Source organism: Cydia fagiglandana, chromosome 2, assembly GCF_963556715.1.
Source record: "Cydia fagiglandana chromosome 2, ilCydFagi1.1, whole genome shotgun sequence".
Classification (NCBI taxonomy): Eukaryota; Metazoa; Arthropoda; class Insecta; order Lepidoptera; family Tortricidae; genus Cydia; species Cydia fagiglandana.
Window position 1 is genome coordinate 12,099,284 of NC_085933.1, and position 18,469 is coordinate 12,117,752.

Below are 18,469 nucleotides of genomic sequence, written 5' to 3' on the forward strand. Positions count from 1 at the left end.
GAGATTTGTCCACAACGTGACACTTTATCGTGCATGCTACCGGTGTTCATCGATTAATAAGACGTTATTATTATCACGTCAATAAAGTCAAAATATATATTAAATTGTAAGCACCTACGATTTTTTTAAAGGTGTATTTAATAGAGTGATTCAAGATGGCTCCTCCTCCTTTCTCCGTGCCACTTCCCATTTCATTTGGGGTCGGCCCTCTGAATATGCTTCCGCCATTTGGCTCTGTCATAGTAGGTTGCTGGTATTTTTAGCGACTGTTTCTCCAGGTTTCTCCACCAGGTGGCTTTTGGGCGGCCTGGTGGTTGTTTGCCTATGTCAATTTCAAGTGCAATTTTTACCGGGTGATCTTTTTCTCGACGCATTACATGTCCATACCATCGGAGTTGGCTTTCGTGGAGTTTGTCTGGTATTGGAGTGACTGTAAAACTGCCTCTAACATGTTCATTCAAGATGGCTAATACCTTAATACTTTTACGATTCGCCGAATATCTTAATTTAGATTAAAATCATTACTTTGCTTTCTCACGTAATTTGTTATTGAATGGGGTGAAAATATTTCTGTGGGTGAAACTTTTCTTTATATAATGTCGGTGGCAAACAAGCATACATCACGCCTAATAGTAAGCGATCACCGTATGCTATGAACGCCTGCAACTCGGAGGGCGCTACGTTACATACGCCTTATCGCCCCTTTAAAAACCTACATACTTTCTGTTCAGAATACAGTAACTATACAGTTTTTAGGGTTCCGTACCCAAAGGGTAAAACGGGACCCTATTACTAAGACTTCGCTGTCCGTCCGTCCGTCCGTCCGTCCGTCCGTCCTTCCGTCCGTCCGTCCGTCCGTCCGTCCGTCCGACTGTCTGTCACCAGGCTGTATCTCACGAACCGTGATAGCTAGACAGTTGAAATTTTCACAGATGATGTATTTCTGTTGCCGCTATAACAACAAATACTAAAAACAGAATAAAATAAAGATTTAAGTGGGGCTCCCATACAGCAAACGTGATTTTTGACCAAAGTTAAGCAACGTCGGGCGTGGTCAGTACTTGGATGGGTGACCGTTTTCTTTTAGAATTTTTTTCCGGTTTTTTTTTTTGCTTTATGGTACGGAACCCTTCGTGCGCGAGTCCGACTCGCACTTGCCCGGTTTTTTATATACCTATTGAGGTATTTGGACTTCTTTATTCTTAAATTATTCAGCAAAACGGGCGCACCCTCCCGTAACTCCCGTCCGTCCCTATATGTTTACAATTGACCACGGCAACCCTTGTTGACATGAAAACGATAGCCAGAAAAATCGACTAAATGTAGGTTAAATTTACTTTTGTCTACTGCTTTTGTCTGAGAGTTTAGACGACAAAATAGTTATAACGGACTGTTGTTTCTTTCGCATTCATTACCTTAAAATAATACCTAGCACTAGTATTTCTTCTTGATTTTTAATAATTAGATATAAGTATTCTTAGGTGCTTAATATAATAAATATTTTACATTTTGTATATATTGTACAACTTGTTCCAAAATATCCATCGTTTCTATTTATGTAAGAGGAGTGGAATTCCTCAATTTGTTTTTCTTGATGACGTTAATTTCTCTGCAGCAGATCTTCTTTGGCGAAATTGCAAGAGTTGAAACAAGAGCCCTTTAGTGCCTAAAATGGGACTTTAACTATTTGAGTCACTGCATTAAAACAGAAATTTATTTTAGCTCCACGATAATTTGTTCACGGTATGTTGTGACATATTTTTTTAAATCAAATGTGGGTACAATTTTAATGTAAGTACAATACATGATTCCGCGACAGTGGCATACAACTTGTTGTATGATACAAGCTTGTTATGCGCCTGATGTTAAGCACGTACCGCAGCCTACCGCAACCTGCGCTCGCAACTCTAGTGGAGACAATCAAAGTGTTATTTTGTGTTTTTGTTGGAAATACTCAATGAACACTTATAGTTTAAATCACCTTATAATTTGCCCTGCAGCGAGTTGTCCATGTACACAGCGACTGCACTAACGCTTCAATTGGCCACTTCCATCGAAAGTAGTGTTCAGTTGATCGTACAAGGCTTATAAAATACCAACACCGATGCACCTGAGCGCTCGAGTTTACGTTCTCTTTTCGCCCGATCGTTCAATAGTCGTTTAGCTAATGTAGGAGGGGAGGCTGGCGACGGTGATAAAAGTACATAGATTTATCCCAGTAAAGAATGCACCCTCGGGTACCGGAAAAGATTTTATGTGATAGGTTTTTGCCAAACGTAGACATATCTTTATAGACTTTTGGGTTTTGGTCAGTTATTGATTTTTTTTTACTTTATTGCGATAAATAATTAAATGAATGTGCTCACTTCTTGGTAAATATTGTAATATACATAAACTAATGAAATATAAAGAAACTTACATGATTATGAACTAATACGGTTCTGGTTCTGGACAAATAACTCATTTGATTGTTGCTTTCCACGAAAGTGAATCATGCCATTAGTGTGCACAACAAAGAGATAGGTACTAATTTAATGAAATTATGCATGTTAACGCATTTTACTTCTTATTTGTATTGTACTAATCTATGCATAATTGTCTATTAAATACTTATTAAGACATGAACACGGTCAGAATAATGTTGAATAAACTAAACATTAGTGTTTATCCATTCAAGTTACAAGGTTCAGCCGCGGTGACAATGTTTGCGAGACGTCGATAATCTGCGATAGGTTGCATTATGCTACGGGTTTGGTCGAAGCTCGTAAATGAAGCTTTCTAGGCTTTCCTTTTTTCTTCATGTTACTTTCGCTTCAGTTCGACTTGAAACACATAATACACAAAAGTGTTACCTTTTCCGTAGGTACAATCTAGGTTATTTTATAAGCTTAGGGATAATCCTCGATGCTAATAATAAAGCTTTTGTAAGCTTTATTATTAGCATCAAGGATTATCGCCGTTTTAAATAATGACAGAAAATAGCAAATTTAATGATGTTTTTGAATCAGTTTGGAATAATTCAATGTTGTTTGCTTGCAACGTATCGCCTGAATACATTCGAGTAAAACCCGTCTAGACTAATAAAGATTGTAATCGGCTAGCGGACCACTACGACCACCTGTGTCGTGGGCGAAGTATGTTTCCATACAGCGCAATACCCACGGTAGGTATTTAACGAGGTGGGAGTTCGCCCGAATGGCTATTGTTTGTTTTTTTAGCATTAGGAAAAAGGTAAACAATCTTGACGTGTCTTGTTATTGAAAAACACTCAAAAATAAGTCTCGGCAAATATCTTTTACCCTTCGACGAGCAATTGCAAAACGAGCAATATATATAGGTATATATATGTCGGAGAATGGATGAAATGTGCCATCTGTCGCCTTCAAGAGGCATTTTATCATGTAAACCTTGACAAATAGAGCAAACTAGGGTGTTACGTACACCTGGGTGGCGTTCGACGCAGTTCCGCTAAGACGTCATAGAGTGCGCTATTAAAACAATTGAAGTCGAGAACAATTGAAGTTATGCTGTCAATCAATCTTCAGATGAAGCACGATGAGAATGAACGGGAGAAGATGACGTCTGTGGCGGCTCCTGGGTCAAATCCACTGGTTTGCTTAAGATAAGAAACGTATCGCGTGCTGTGATTTGTAATGAGTCTTGTGCAGTAAAGATTGTGAGTTGAACAACGTATTTCATTGAAGGCCGTCGTCATCCACGATTGAAGGTTCTGATGTGCTGAAGATAGTATGATACGCCCACAATTCCCGACTTCAGAAGTGCGGCCGAACACACGGAATTCGCTACGGAATTCCTCTTGAAAGCTCAAATTTGCCAAATGAAGGTGGACTGAAGGTCCCGAAAATCTGCCCTGAATTTGAAAATCCCTGGCATTCCTTAATTCTAGAGTTATAAAGGCCTTAGAAAATGAAGAAATCTCATGCTGGCGCTGGTGGAAAATAAAGAAGTATCGTGATGGAAAATATTTGAAGTGAAATGACAGTTGACATATTTCATATTTTGTAAATTGTGATAAAGTTTTTGCATAATTACGTTTTATGTTATTGTTAAGGAACCCTAATCTCACGGAGATCCGAGGGGACTGCACCGCGCGGGGAGGGCAGCCGCATCTAATTTGCATATCACTCTTCGCCGTTCGCTATTGACGAGCGCACATATACTTACGCCCTTTTTTAGAACTCAAAATCAGTGTCAAAATGGTGTAATTAATAAGCTATTAGATATTAAAAACTGCATGTATTCAAGAATTTTGCATTAAAAACAATTTAAAAGTTCATCTGTATACGTTATTCAATCATCCAGTCATCTATCAAGCATCCTGCATTCAAAATCCAAAAAGCAATTGACGCCAAAGTCTACATGGTCCTTCATCAAGCCAAATATACAAGAATCAAGCCCTACAAGGAATCCAGAACGTTTTAATCAGCTGAACCGAAGAGTCAAGACATCTACAAATTGCATTCAGAAAAGGAATCGGCCATTATAGTTACATTTACCTACGTGAAACAAAAGCCGTTAAGTGCAAAGGATTGGTCGAAATTAAAGTGGAATTTAAGGTTTAAGGCCGAAACGAGTGGTTAAGAGTGAGTTCTTTCCAAACTGTTACCATTATAGCGTTAACTGGGTACGTAAAACATTTAATTATATGCATTACAAATATTTAGTTGCAATTAAAGTTAAAACTTAACGGTAAATAGTTCATAGTGAACATCTATTTCATTACTGCATACCATTATATGCATTTTTCATTGCAAATCAAACATTTAAATCATAATTCATAAAATAGCAAGTGCAAGTAATTCGTAAAATCGAAATCATTAGTTGTTTGTGCATACGTAGGTAAGTACATTGTCTCCAAGCGCGCTGTTGCTAGCCGGCCGGCGGCCGCGGCCGAGCGAGTTTCGCCCTAATGCGCGTTGCATTTTTATGTAAACAAGTTATGCAATCAATTTTAACTAATAGGATTTAATTGTGAAATGCAATTGCATTGCATTTGTTTACATGTTTAAGACTTATACAAAGTATTTTAACTAATCAAATCATATACATTTTAAAACTTTATTCAATTCGATTAATTTATACAAGGCAATTAATATACAATTTAATTACAATTCATATACAATTTTAAAATCATTTAGGTAAGTTTTATACAAGTAACATTTAATACCCATTCCCATAGCCCAACACAATGTCAGACTTAAAGGATTTAATACGTAAGCGTGGCGCGATTAAGGGGAGGTTAACCAATTTCATTAACTATGTAGAAAAATTAGATTCGTTATCGCCATTACAAATCATTGAACTTCAAGCGCGTTTAAGCAAAATGGACGCACTTTATACACAATTTGAGGAAATTCAATCTGAAATTGATATTTTAGTTGATGAAAATGAATTGGCCGTACACTCCGCCGCCCGCACAGAGTTTGAAGATTTGTTTTATGCGAACATTGCCCTTGCGCAGGAGATCTTAAACGCCAATAAACCTGTTAAAAATGATGATAATTCTTCCAGTGCCTCGTACGTTTCAGGTGACGCTGGGGAGCAGGCACACACGAATCATAAGGTGGTACACACAAGCACTCGAGGTATTAAATTACCGACAATCCAGATTCCGAAATTCAGCGGTCAGTACGAGGAGTGGTTGGAGTTTCACGATTTATTCGTCTCTTTGATACATGAACATAAGGCGATCTCGGATATACAGAAGTTTCATTACTTAAGGGCATCCCTGGAGGGGGCCGCTGCGCAGGTAATCAAATCTTTAGAGTTTTCAGCTCGCAATTATAAAATCGCTTGGGATTTATTGTGCGACAGGTTTAACAATAAACGTATACTTATTCAGAATCACATCCAAGCGCTTTTCGCTTTAGAACAAAATAAAAAAGAATCATTTCAATCAATTCGTAAAATAATAGACACTTTTACTAAAAACTTAAGAGCCTTAGAGACTCTCGGAGAACCCACCGCTGCATGGGACACTCTCATTATTTATATTAGAGTGACATTCCATTTCCAACTGCAGCTGCAATACTGTTCATTTTACTATGGAAACGCGTCGCTGTCATTGTCAATTTCCATAGAAAATGAACAGTATTGCAGCTGCAGTTGGAAATGGAATGTCACTTTTATGAGTACAAAACTGGATGCTAGGGCATTGCGGGAATGGGAAGAGCATAAATCCGATTTAAAAGGTATTAAATTAGACGATTTCACTTCGTTCTTAAAAAACAGAGCCGATTTACTTGAAACGTTACACATGAGTAATAATAATACAAATGTCAGCGCCAAAGCTGATCGATACAAATCTGCCGAGTACGTCAAGAGTCTCGCAGCAGTCACTAGTGCACCACAGCCAAAATATGCGTCATACAATTACAGCTGCCCCTTGTGCAAGCAAAATCATCGCATTTATAGGTGTGAACAGTTTCTAGGACAATCTGTCAACGAGAGAGCAGAATCGGTGAGGAGGCTCAAGTTGTGTGAGAACTGCCTCCGCCCCGGTCATCAGGCTCGCGTTTGCAGATTGGGCCCATGCATGAAATGTTCACAAAAACATAATTCAGTGCTTCATCCAGATACAGCGTCAGGATCATCTGAGCCATCAGTTGTGGGTGCGACGTCACATGTATTCGTGCCATCAGGGCGAGGCGTACTCTCAACTGCCGTGATCCACATGTACGACAAGGACAACCACCGCCATGAAGTAAGAGCCTTTATTGATAATGGTAGCATGTCTTGCTTCATGACGGATTCCTTGTTACGTAAATTACAACTTAAATACACAGAATATCAAACATCCGTTACTGGATTAAATAAACAGGTCTTGACACATGTCTCAAGATAGTGCAATGCAACAATCGAATCGCGAACCAGCCCATTTAAAGCCAACATGACATTCTACGTTGTACCGGAGGTTGTAGCTCTAGAATCGAATGTACCTAAACTAAATATACCTAAACATGTAATAATGGCAGACCCAGAATACTTCAACCCGACGAACATAGACATTCTACTGGGTTCAGAAATATTCTGGGAGCTACTTGAACACGACCAAATTAGTTTGGGTACAGGTTATCCAATATTACACAAAACAAAACTCGGTTACGTAGTTGGCGGGCCTACCATAGGGCTTAATCATAAACAAACAAATTCAGTCAAACCAATACAATGTAATCTGATCGTGGACAATACAGTACAGGAACAGCTAGCTAAATTCTGGTCTCTTGAGGAGGTTCCGGATAATTCTAAGCAGGTCTATTCTGTAGAAGAACGTTTATGTGAACAGAATTTCGTGGAAAACTTTACTCGAATGCCAGATGGGCGATTTTCCGTCGCAATTCCTCTCAAGAAACCAGAATCATGCTTAGGTGACTCATTCAATCGAGCTTTCTATCACTTGAGCGTAGGCTAGACAAGCAACCACTGTTAAAACAAATGTATACCGACTTCATGTCTGAATATATTGACCTAGGACACATGTCTGAGACCAGATCAGACACGCAAACCAACAAGAAGCCCTATTTTTTGCCACATCATGGAATTTTGCGCGAACAAAGCTCCACTACAAAGCTTCGTGCTGTATTCAATGGCAGTGCTGCCACGAGTTCAGGGGTCTCATACAATGACCTCCAAATGGTCGGGCCCACTATACAGAGTGATTTATTATCAATACTTTTACGATTCAGGCATTATCCATACGTTTTGACCGGAGACATTGAGAAAATGTACCGGCAAGTTTTAGTTCATGAAAATCAAAGACATTTACAGCAAATTATCTGGCGGGATGATCCTACTAAAGAATTAAATTGAATACAGTCACATATGGTACAGCATCCGCGCCATTTTTAGCCGTCAGGTGTTTGAAACAACTTGCTTTGGAATGTCCAGATTCACAATTAGCCCAAATCATTAGTGACGACTTTTATGTCGACGATTTGGTCACAGGTGCTCAAACAAAAGAGCAATTAATAAAAATAAAAGAAGGCGTGTGCAAAGTTTTATCCGCAGGTTGTTTCAATCTCCGTAAAATCAGATCCAATATAGAACTCTCTCAGTCAGATTCATGTCAGACATTGAACCTCGGCGACCAAGGTTCGTCAAACACCTTGGGCCTGGGTTGGTCACCACCTGATGATAATTTATATTATTCAATAAAGCAAACTGTTGAGCAAAATCCAACCAAACGGTCAATTCTGTCCGCCATAGGACAGATATATGATCCGCTTGGCTTATTAAGCGTATGCGTCATTCAAGCTAAAATCATGCTACAGAAACTTTGGTTATTAAAATGTAATTGGGACGATCCTTTACCCTCAAATATTGTAAATTTATGGCACAAGTTCCAATCTGAATTACGTCATGTACTTGATTTAAAAATTCCGCGCTGTGTCATCAATGATGATCCAAATAGTGTGATTGAAATTCACACTTTTTGTGATTCGTCTCAGGACGCATACGGCTCATGCTTGTACGTTAGATCGGAATGTAACGGACAAGTGGAGATCAACTTGCTATGTGCGAAAAGTAAAGTCGCACCGTTAAAACCAACGACGATTCCGCGTCTAGAATTGTGCGGTGCCCTTGTCGCTGCACGTCTCACTGAGAGAGTACTCAAATCCATCCGCATACCAATAAAGAGATGTATTCTTTGGACTGATTCATCTATCGTTTTAGGTTGGCTCCAAACTCAGCCTAACAAGTTAAAACAATTCGTTAAAAATCGTGTTGCTGAAGTTCAAGAACTTACTGCTAATCACGAATGGCGCCATGTGCCAACAGCTATAAATCCAGCAGACATGTTATCTCGCGGAGTAAACATGTCAGAATTACAAGATTTGTCCATGTGGTGGAATGGCCCAGATTTTCTAAAGGAAGATGAATCTAATTGGCCCACAAGTAACTTCGTAAAAAACAATATTGAAATGCCAGAAATGGTAACTGCTACAGCAATCTCTTTAGACACAAATCACGGTTTAATTGATTACAAAAGATTTTCTAAATTACTTAAATTGAAAAGGGCACTAGCATATGCAATGCGTTTTATTCATAATTGCAGAAACAATAATATAAAGAAATCTGGACCACTCACCACAGATGAACTAAAAGATTCGTTCACTTTACTCTTGAAATGGTCTCAAAAGCAATCATTTCAAGAATATGATCAGTTAGTGAAAAGGCAATCATTGCCTAATAAAAATAAACTTCTTTCGTTATCTCCATTTATCGATGACTTAGAACTAATCAGAGTAGGCGGCAGATTAAACAATTCACAGTTTCCATTCGATAAAAAGCATCCAGTATTGCTTTCATCTAAACACACATTAACACAACTCATATTTAACGAAGAGCACATTCGTTTAATGCATGCTGGACCCCAATTATTATTAGCCTCAATAAAAGAAGAGTTTTGGCCTATTGGTGGTCGCAATTTAGCCAGATCTGTCGCACACAAATGCCTGAGGTGTTTCAAGCTACGGGCTCAAACAGTCAGCCCTATAATGGGTCATTTGCCTGAGCAGCGTCTCAATCCAGGTTATGTTTTTCAAACCACGGGTGTAGATTACGCGGGACCTCTTCTCGCCGCTGACCGTAAGGGACGTGGATGTAAACTAATCAAGGTCTATGTTGTAGTGTTTGTGTGTTTCACCACTAAGTGTCTGCACCTCGAGCTGGTCACAAGTTTAACAAAGGAGGCATACATAGCTGCCTTACACAGGTTTATTGCGCGTCGCGGAAAACCTGCAACTATCTTTTCAGACAATGGCACTCAGTTCGTTGGGGCCAAAAATGAGCTTAATGCTTTCCTAAAACAAAACTCTTCCTCCATTTCCGAGTTTATGGCGAATGAATTTGTTGATTTTAAATTCATTCCAGCCTACGCACCTCATTTTGGGGGGCTATGGGAGGCTGGGGTTAAGTCTTTTAAATATCATCTAACCAGAGTGATAGGCGACTCCCACCTCACATTTGAGGAACTTTACACGATTCTAGTCAAAATTGAAGCTACGCTTAACTCGCGACCTCTATCACCAATATCTTCAGATCCATCAGATCTAAATCCGTTAACGCCAGGTCACTTTTTGGTCGGACGTCCTCTTACCACTCTGCCAGTTCCTCCACTAAAGAACATAAATCCGACCAGATTACAGCGATGGGATCGCATTGAACAAATCCACCAGCACTTTTGGACAAGATGGCAAAAGGAATATGTCTCTGAGTTGCAGCAAAAGACAAAATGGAGGTCATGCAAAGGACACCTCGACATAGGAACGATGGTCATCGTCAAGGAAGACGCTGTGCCGCCTTTAAAATGGAGCCTTGGACGTATCGTGCGTGTCCATCCAGGCATCGACGGAGTAAACAGAGTCGCCGATATCCAAACACATCGAGGCGTCATCAGAAGAGCCTTCAATCGAATCTGTCCTCTTCCTCTGGACGACGATCCTGTTGAAAGCAGGACTTTCAACGCCGGGGGGCATGTTAAGGAACCCTAATCTCACGGAGATCCGAGGGGACTGCACCGCGCGGGGAGGGCAGCCGCATCTAATTTGCATATCACTCTTCGCCGTTCGCTATTGACGAGCGCACATATACTTACGCCCTTTTTTAGAACTCAAAATCAGTGTCAAAATGGTGTAATTAATAAGCTATTAGATATTAAAAACTGCATGTATTCAAGAATTTTGCATTAAAAACAATTTAAAAGTTCATCTGTATACGTTATTCAATCATCCAGTCATCTATCAAGCATCCTGCATTCAAAATCCAAAAAGCAATTGACGCCAAAGTCTACAGTTATGTTGTGTGAAATGTTCGTGGAAATGTTGTAATTGTTGTAAATATTTTAGGTAAATCTAAGTTAACACGTTTACAGTCCTCTGCTGTGCGTGTGCACCATGAAGAATGCAGATAGTTGCTGCGAGATCTACCGTCTCGCACGGGTTGCAGCTGCGGTTGAAAAAAAGTGGGTGGCTTAATTTGTTTACAGAAACCGAGATGAGCTGCATATTTACTGGTTGCTAGACTGTCACTGGAGGTTGGAAATCACGTGAGTTGGTTCCATTATTTTATGATTAGTAACTGTATTCGTTGAAAAGTGTTAAAATTGCGTGATTCTATTTGAAGAACCTAAAAGGTGACTTCAACCCCATAAAAGCTGAAGGAATCTTATCTAGTCATTTTTGCTGTCAGTTTTGCATATTGCATGAATAATAATAGCTAAGTTAATAGCAGTTTGGTTTTATGATATTGACATAAGAGACAAAACGTGAAGTTCACATCCCTTTCAAAATAACAGTAATGATACCATTGAGAATAGTTTATTTGAGAGGTTCATCACATGAGTTGGCGGTCGCAACCGGATCCTGAGTTGTTCAGAGGGCGTTTGAGGGCTGGGTGCTAGAGGGCACAGTCCTATTCGTAACTGCAACTGCGGGGTTTCGGCCAGGCGATGAGGTTAGCTGTGTGTTGGAACCAAGATGTTGTAAAGTCAAGTTGTTGGTACTGTTATTGAGAAGGTGGCGCTGAACTTGTTTATTCACGACAATGATCTTGTGCGTGTTGTTGAAAGACTTGAGTTACCTGTCAGTATTCAAAAGCTATGGGAAAACTTACTTTGGTCAGGTAGGCCGAGCAATGAGCTTAGATACCTCAGATTGTTGTATTCTGTCCGCAGATGTATGCAGTGATGCATACAATGTCAGGATGCCGTGGTGGTGCAGATGAACTGCGCTCTACAGTCCTCTACTTTTGGAAGCAGAAAGAATCTGATCTTCGCTCTAGTCTACCAGTGAAAATCATAAAGGGGGATGAATAATGTACGGAGGGACCCGTACAATGTCAGATTGGCCGTGTCGGAGAATGGATGAAATGTGCCATCTGTCGCCTTCAAGAGGCATTTTATCATGCAAACCTTGACAAATAGAGCAAACTAGGGTGTTACGTACACCTGGGTGGCGTTCGACGCAGTTCCGCTAAGACGTCATAGAGTGCGCTATTAAAACAATTGAAGTCGAGAACAATTGAAGTTATGCTGTCAATCAATCTTCAGATGAAGCACGATGAGAATGAACGGGAGAAGATGACGTCTGTGGCGGCTCCTGGGTCAAATCCACTGGTTTGCTTAAGATAAGAAACGTATCGCGTGCTGTGATTTGTAATGAGTCTTGTGCAGTAAAGATTGTGAGTTGAACAACGTATTTCATTGAAGGCCGTCGTCATCCACGATTGAAGGTTCTGATGTGCTGAAGATAGTATGATACGCCCACAATTCCCGACTTATATTTCGGAGATCTCGAGAAACGGCTCAAACGATCTCGATGAAATTTACTGTATGGGGGTTTTCAGGGGCGAAAAATCTAGCTAGATCTTAAGTCTGGGAAAACGCGCATTTTTGAGTTTTTATGTTTTCCGAGCAAAGCTCGGTCTCCCAGATTTTGTAACAATCAATGAATCTTATATACGATTACATTCTTTTTTTTCTTTCTTAAGTAATAGGGTAATAGATACTGATTTTTAAAGTGTTTTTCAATTAAAAGACACGTCAAGATCGCGTAGTCTTTTTCTAACGCTAAAAAAACTAATTATACCACACCTAGCCGCTGATCCCTTTATAGTAACCCCATTGACATGTGGAGTATGCATAATATTTTTATACTATGCTATTTATCATCTTGTAATAATTATGTTTCACGCTCGCTACTTCATTGTTGTAAGGAGTCGACGAATTTAGTTCGAAGAATAGAAGTTGTAATTCAGCAAGAAGAGGGTACAAAGGGGAGGGGGACAGAGACAGAGTGATGTCTTCTACGCGGACAATGTCGCGGCCAGAAGCTAAAAAAGCTAAAAGAGCTCTACAAAAAACACAACAAGCATTGTGAGGTGGCAAATACCCACTCGCAACATAATATAACCATTAATCTTGAGAGGATGATAATGAAGAATATTATATTAAAATTATAATTAATGGTGACGTTTTCAATTAAATTAAACGGTACCACATTGATAAGGTTGATTTAAAATTGAAGCTTTATGGAAATAGCGTCTTATTGACAACCGACAATAGGTAACCTTTTGGTTGAAAACGGCACAATTATTCTTTTAGCAAAGGTTAATCGAAGTCAAGACATCAGAATCCCGTGAGGCTTTTGCACTCGACAGAGGGGCGTAGAAGATTGTAGGTAAGACTTACAATAAAATGCGAGCGATCTACTAGTAAGTCACTTTTTCCATTGGTGAGTCAAATCGAAACCTAACCTTCCTTAAGTAAGGGTATACTTACCCTTACCTATATTATATTATAGTATTTTAAAACATTATGTTACAATTTGATGGTACATTTCTGGATTAACATCCACAGCTATAGGAGATAATTATATAAAGCAACAATAGCATACTAGCGAAAACAACTGACCGGGCTTTATAATGCTAAGTCCTATTGATGTTTTCGGAGAATGAACATGTAGCTTACATGCAATATTATGACAACATTTTTTGGGAAAGTTATAGGCTGACTCTTGAAAATTTTCATTGCCTATACATTCTACATCATCATCATCATCATCATTTCAGCCTATATACGTCCCACTGCTGAGCACAGGCCTCCTCTCATGCGCGAGAGGGCTTGGGCTATAGTCCCCACGCTCGCTTAATGCGGATTGGACATTCCACATAGATAAGAACAAACAAACATAGAACAGATTAAGCATAAAGCTTAGAATAAATTTAAAAGTGGAAAAATTATTGTGTTGTCTGGAGTATTGATCCAGAGGCCGTGAGTTCAAGTCTCTCCATTTCCAGACAGTAATTTTTCCACTTTTAAATTTATTTTAAGCTTAATAGCATCGTTCGTAGACATTTCTGCTAGTTAAAACATTTAGGAACTTGAATCAATATATCATATAGCATAGCATAGCACAATCGCTCAGTTAATGCAGAAGTTGTTTTCAGTTTTCTCTTTGGTAGACGTAGTTTCTCTAGAGGTAAATACAATGATCAACCATATATAACTTTAATGACGACATCAAAAGGTATTATGTCAGTTTTTACAACCGCTCAAATAGCCAGGCAATGGTACTTGGCAAGCTTTATTGCCGCCATGTTGTCGAACGATTGATGATTAGGAATCGATAACTAGCAGTTTCAGGGAAAACAAAACATCTTTATAGCGGTCCTGATTTATTACAAAAAAAAACTATTATTTTTATGTCTTTACAACAGCTAGTGTACGGTGATTTTATTAGCTCATGTAAAGCGATAACTATAGACTTAGTTACAAGTAGCACGTGGACTACCGGCCGTTGACTTCAAAATGGTGGTTAAACATGTTTCAAGATTAATTCTCCATTCACTGCACATTGCATAAAAGCTGTTAATATTATGTACACTTTAAACAATATTAATGAGCAAAAACCAAAGGAATATATTACAGAGCGTGACTATCAAGATGGCGCACCGGAAATCCTTATAAGAAGTCACAGCGGTACGATACCGATCTGTTTGTCTTAAAACAAAAGTGTCATTTTTTCAACCAAAATACTTTTGACACTGACATCAGTATCGTACTGCAGTGACTTCTTATAAGCATGATTCGAATGGAGCCGTTACTCATTACGTGCTTACATGATCAGAAACGTTCGTTCGTTTCATTAAATGAATTGAATGTATGTATTCATGCATAAGGGAACCAACTAACACATCACCCAAAATTGAGTTAAGTATTAAATATCCAGAAGGCTTTAAAATGCACCTTCTATATCCCCTACAAATAAATCAAAGTGGTCGTATAATTAATTGTGTAATATGTATTAATTAATGTGTAAGGTCCATGCTGTGTAACATGCTAAAATAACATTATATTTATTTAAATATCCACGTCGCGTGGTTTCTCATTTACAGCATTGTTTCATATTTCGTAAGGGTCCATGCATGTTGGTTTCTGTTTGCATAATAAAAATTGAAAAAATTAACACCTTCACATCGATTTTACACATGGTTCCTGGGTGAAAAAATAGAGAATGCTTTGAAACGGCAACAAAGTATTTTTACGCCAGATGAATATACGGATATTATGAAAAACAATGCCATAAAAGCTTGTCGTATTGATCAGGAATTATATCACAAAAAGTATTTTTTGTTCTCATTAATCTCTGAGAAAAATAAAACCAATCGAAAATAGTATACAGATGGAACAAAAGTGTCCTGGCTGACCACAAAAGAAATAGAGCTTAGAAAACATGAAATGTTTAAAATTTTCATGAGATTCGAAGAGCTTATTTAAGGAAGTGTATATTAAAAAAATACTTGTGGAATTTACGACGCCGTTACCTTGGCCAACAATAAAGCTTGTTGCCGATGCGTAGTTAAAATACATTAAGGGCCTTCATCACCCTTAGAGCATTTAGTAACTGGAGATGTTATCGCTGGCATTTTCTTTACAAAACAGTCTGCCGATTTTTGCGGGAAATGTATTGCTATTTCTACATAAATTGTATGTAACGTACAAATAGCCATGTCAGTTCATACAAACGTTTGCACAATCGTGCAAACGTCTTAATGGCGACTCCAGTTATTAAATGCTCTAAGTCGTCACCTGATTTCACACATTCATCACAATTTTTACGTTCATTTAATTATTTCCCGACGAGGGTTTTTGAATAAACCTGATTTCGAAGTGGAAGATGAAACCATCAGCGAGAACTGTTTGATGTTTGGAGCGGATTCGATTTATGAATAACATTTTAGAATATTGTAGAAATTTTGTATTGTAAGCATTTTTAAATAAAAGTACTTTCAAACTAATGGTTATTATGTTTGGATACCTGTTTATATTCTCTATTAAATCAACAAGATAACATTTGTCACTTAAGTATCTAAATATTTTTTTCTAGGAGCCTTATTGGCTTTTTAAGTGTATTAAACCACGTTTCGTTGACTCATAAGTAAGAAAAAAATATAAACAATAACATGTAGTATCGCTTAGTAATCCAACTTGAAAAAAAAACCGCTACAAAGATGTTTTTTGTTTATTAACATTATCCATTTTTTATGAAAACTATCATACTGTCGGTTGGTTCCCTTATGCATAAATATATGCAAATTTTGCACAATGTATTTCAGTTAATGCCCATTATTTCAATTCATTTTATTGAATGCAGTACATATGCAATGCAATTATTATTGAATAGTCAAATAAGTAAATAAATGCCATGATAGAATGGCACGCCGAAATAAAATCAAAATAACATCGGCATTGTCGATAGAACTCTATAAAATATTACAAACGTGGATTCGTCGTGAACGGTCAATTTTTATCTACAGCGTTATGCTTGAATAAATCGACAGTGATTTTTCAGTGTGAAATATTAGCGGTTTCAGCTGCCATATCTCTGGGACCAGGCACACCGGCGATGAGATAAAGCTTGTTAATAAACCCAATATTTTCTCAAAAAAGCGAAAAACGAAACAGTAGGAGGTAAAATATCGCTGGCTTTTTCCGTTGTGCTCGTATCCAGTTTTTGTCCTATAGGTAACATATGGTGAAGTGACCGAATAATTTGCTCATTTGTCAACGTCTTCGTATTACCCGGGAGAAAAATGATTCAGTGAATCTGTCAGGGCTTCACGTCGCCAAATTAATTGAAATAAATTACTTAGCGCCGTCAAATGTTCCGGCTGAGGAGCGCCCGTTAGGGATTCTGTTAATTATTTTTAGTTAAAAATATATCTCGCTGTAATTCATTCCCTTAGAAAATAACTTTAATATAAATTAAATAGCATGCGATTTTTTTAATTTTAACCCCGATCACTAATTAAGAATATATTTCTGAGTTTTTAGACTAAAACTAGTTTCTGAACAAGTATTTTTTTTAATTGAAGTTTTATATTATGAATATTGAATAATATCTAGTTAGGACTTGATTGTCATACACGAATTAAATTACAAAAATCAAATAAAAATGTTGATTATATCTCCGATGTCTATGCGGTGTCTACCCTAGTTTAGTTTACCGGTTATACCTACGTTCCGTTTAGCTCTTTCGCGTTAAATTACAATATCCGTTTCAGGTAAACATTAATTAGTGTCTGTATCAGCTATTACTCAACCAATTCCGGTCAGAAACCTTTCAACCTCCATAGAATATTCAAAGGTTGGGATGTGAAAATATGGCTCAATTGGCGCTGCGATCCGCGCGGGATTTCAACTTTAATATTCAGGCGATGAAAAATATCCCCGTCATAAAAACCTGGACCGTATGAGTTTTCAGAGCCCACGTATTTGAATATTGATGTTTATGGAAAGTACACCGCGCCAGTGGAAATATATAAAGGTCTTGCTATATTGACGTGCACCGTAAATTTGATATAATGGAACTAAAAGCACGATTGAAGTCAAACGATGCGCACCGATCCTTTAAACCCTTGTTTGTTTGGCATTCAGAATTCAAGTATTTTTTTTAACATTGCTCATCCTTTTGATAATTTTTCAATATGAAACATTTGAAAGAATCTCGATTTTTTATGAATATTTTGATTGGTTCTTTAAAACCTGGGTCAAAAATAATTATAACCAAAGAAACCAAGAGAAAAACAATTAAGTAGAGTGATTTTACGATATTAAGAAATTGTTCGCTAACTTTTAACATTTAAAAGTAATTTAGGTAGGGTTGGATTAATTGTAGAGATTTTTTAAAGGTTTTGTTTTGTTAGGTGCAAACTGTATTTCTTTTCACCGTGTATTGACTTTTACAAATAAATAAATTATCTACGAGTAGGTAGGTAATTGACTTTAACGAGCAGTTTAGCTACTTTTTAATGTCGACTATAGATGATTGACGCTTAGTTATTATGATTTAACTAACCTAACTCTATTTACAAGCTCTAACTTCACAAACTTAGTCAAAATATATGACTTGGCCGTTTCATTATTACAAGAACTATTATAGGTAACAGAAAAGTAATTAACAATGAAGAAATTCACCTTACGCCCATGCATCCATGTGACGGTAGACCAACGATTGTCACGCTATCCGGTTTAACGTTAGTTTTTAATTAATTATAATTACGTGTTATTATAATATTATTATGTCATTTACTAATATTTTATGAGATTGAATGCTATGTACTTAGTAAAGAAGAATTATTTATATTCTTATAGTTCTACCAGAACCGTAACTTTCTAACGCTTATAACCGTCCACAGTAAAACAAGGGCCGACAAAAATGGCCAAGTGTGCGAGAAAAAGAGCATTAAGCAGTAATTTATCACAGTTTCCACGTCATTAAACACGGAAACTGGGAAAACCGCGTGCGTGATAAGCTCCATGAGAATCGAATTGTTGGAAAATGCAAAATTCATCGCGTTATCATAAAAACAGCTTCAATAAATGAAGAAAACAAAAATTATTACGAAAGGGGTTAATTATTACGAAAGGGGTTAATTATTAAGGGGT

General features: G+C 37.8%; 2 protein-coding genes across 2 annotated transcripts; both read left to right on the forward strand.

The window, feature by feature from the left end:
- Window positions 1-6,910: 6,910 nt before the first annotated feature.
- On the forward strand, window positions 6,911-7,830 carry LOC134672624 (uncharacterized). The gene is made up of 2 exons (XM_063530580.1): window positions 6,911-7,388; window positions 7,493-7,830. Exons 1-2 carry the CDS (start codon window positions 6,911-6,913, stop codon window positions 7,828-7,830), a joined length of 816 nt encoding a protein of 271 aa, XP_063386650.1.
- Window positions 7,830-10,586, forward strand: LOC134675895 (uncharacterized). The gene has a single exon (XM_063534234.1). The coding sequence runs from the start codon at window positions 8,283-8,285 to the stop codon at window positions 10,512-10,514; it is 2,232 nt and encodes a 743-aa protein (XP_063390304.1). The 5' UTR covers window positions 7,830-8,282; the 3' UTR covers window positions 10,515-10,586.
- Window positions 10,587-18,469: the final 7,883 nt, after the last annotated feature.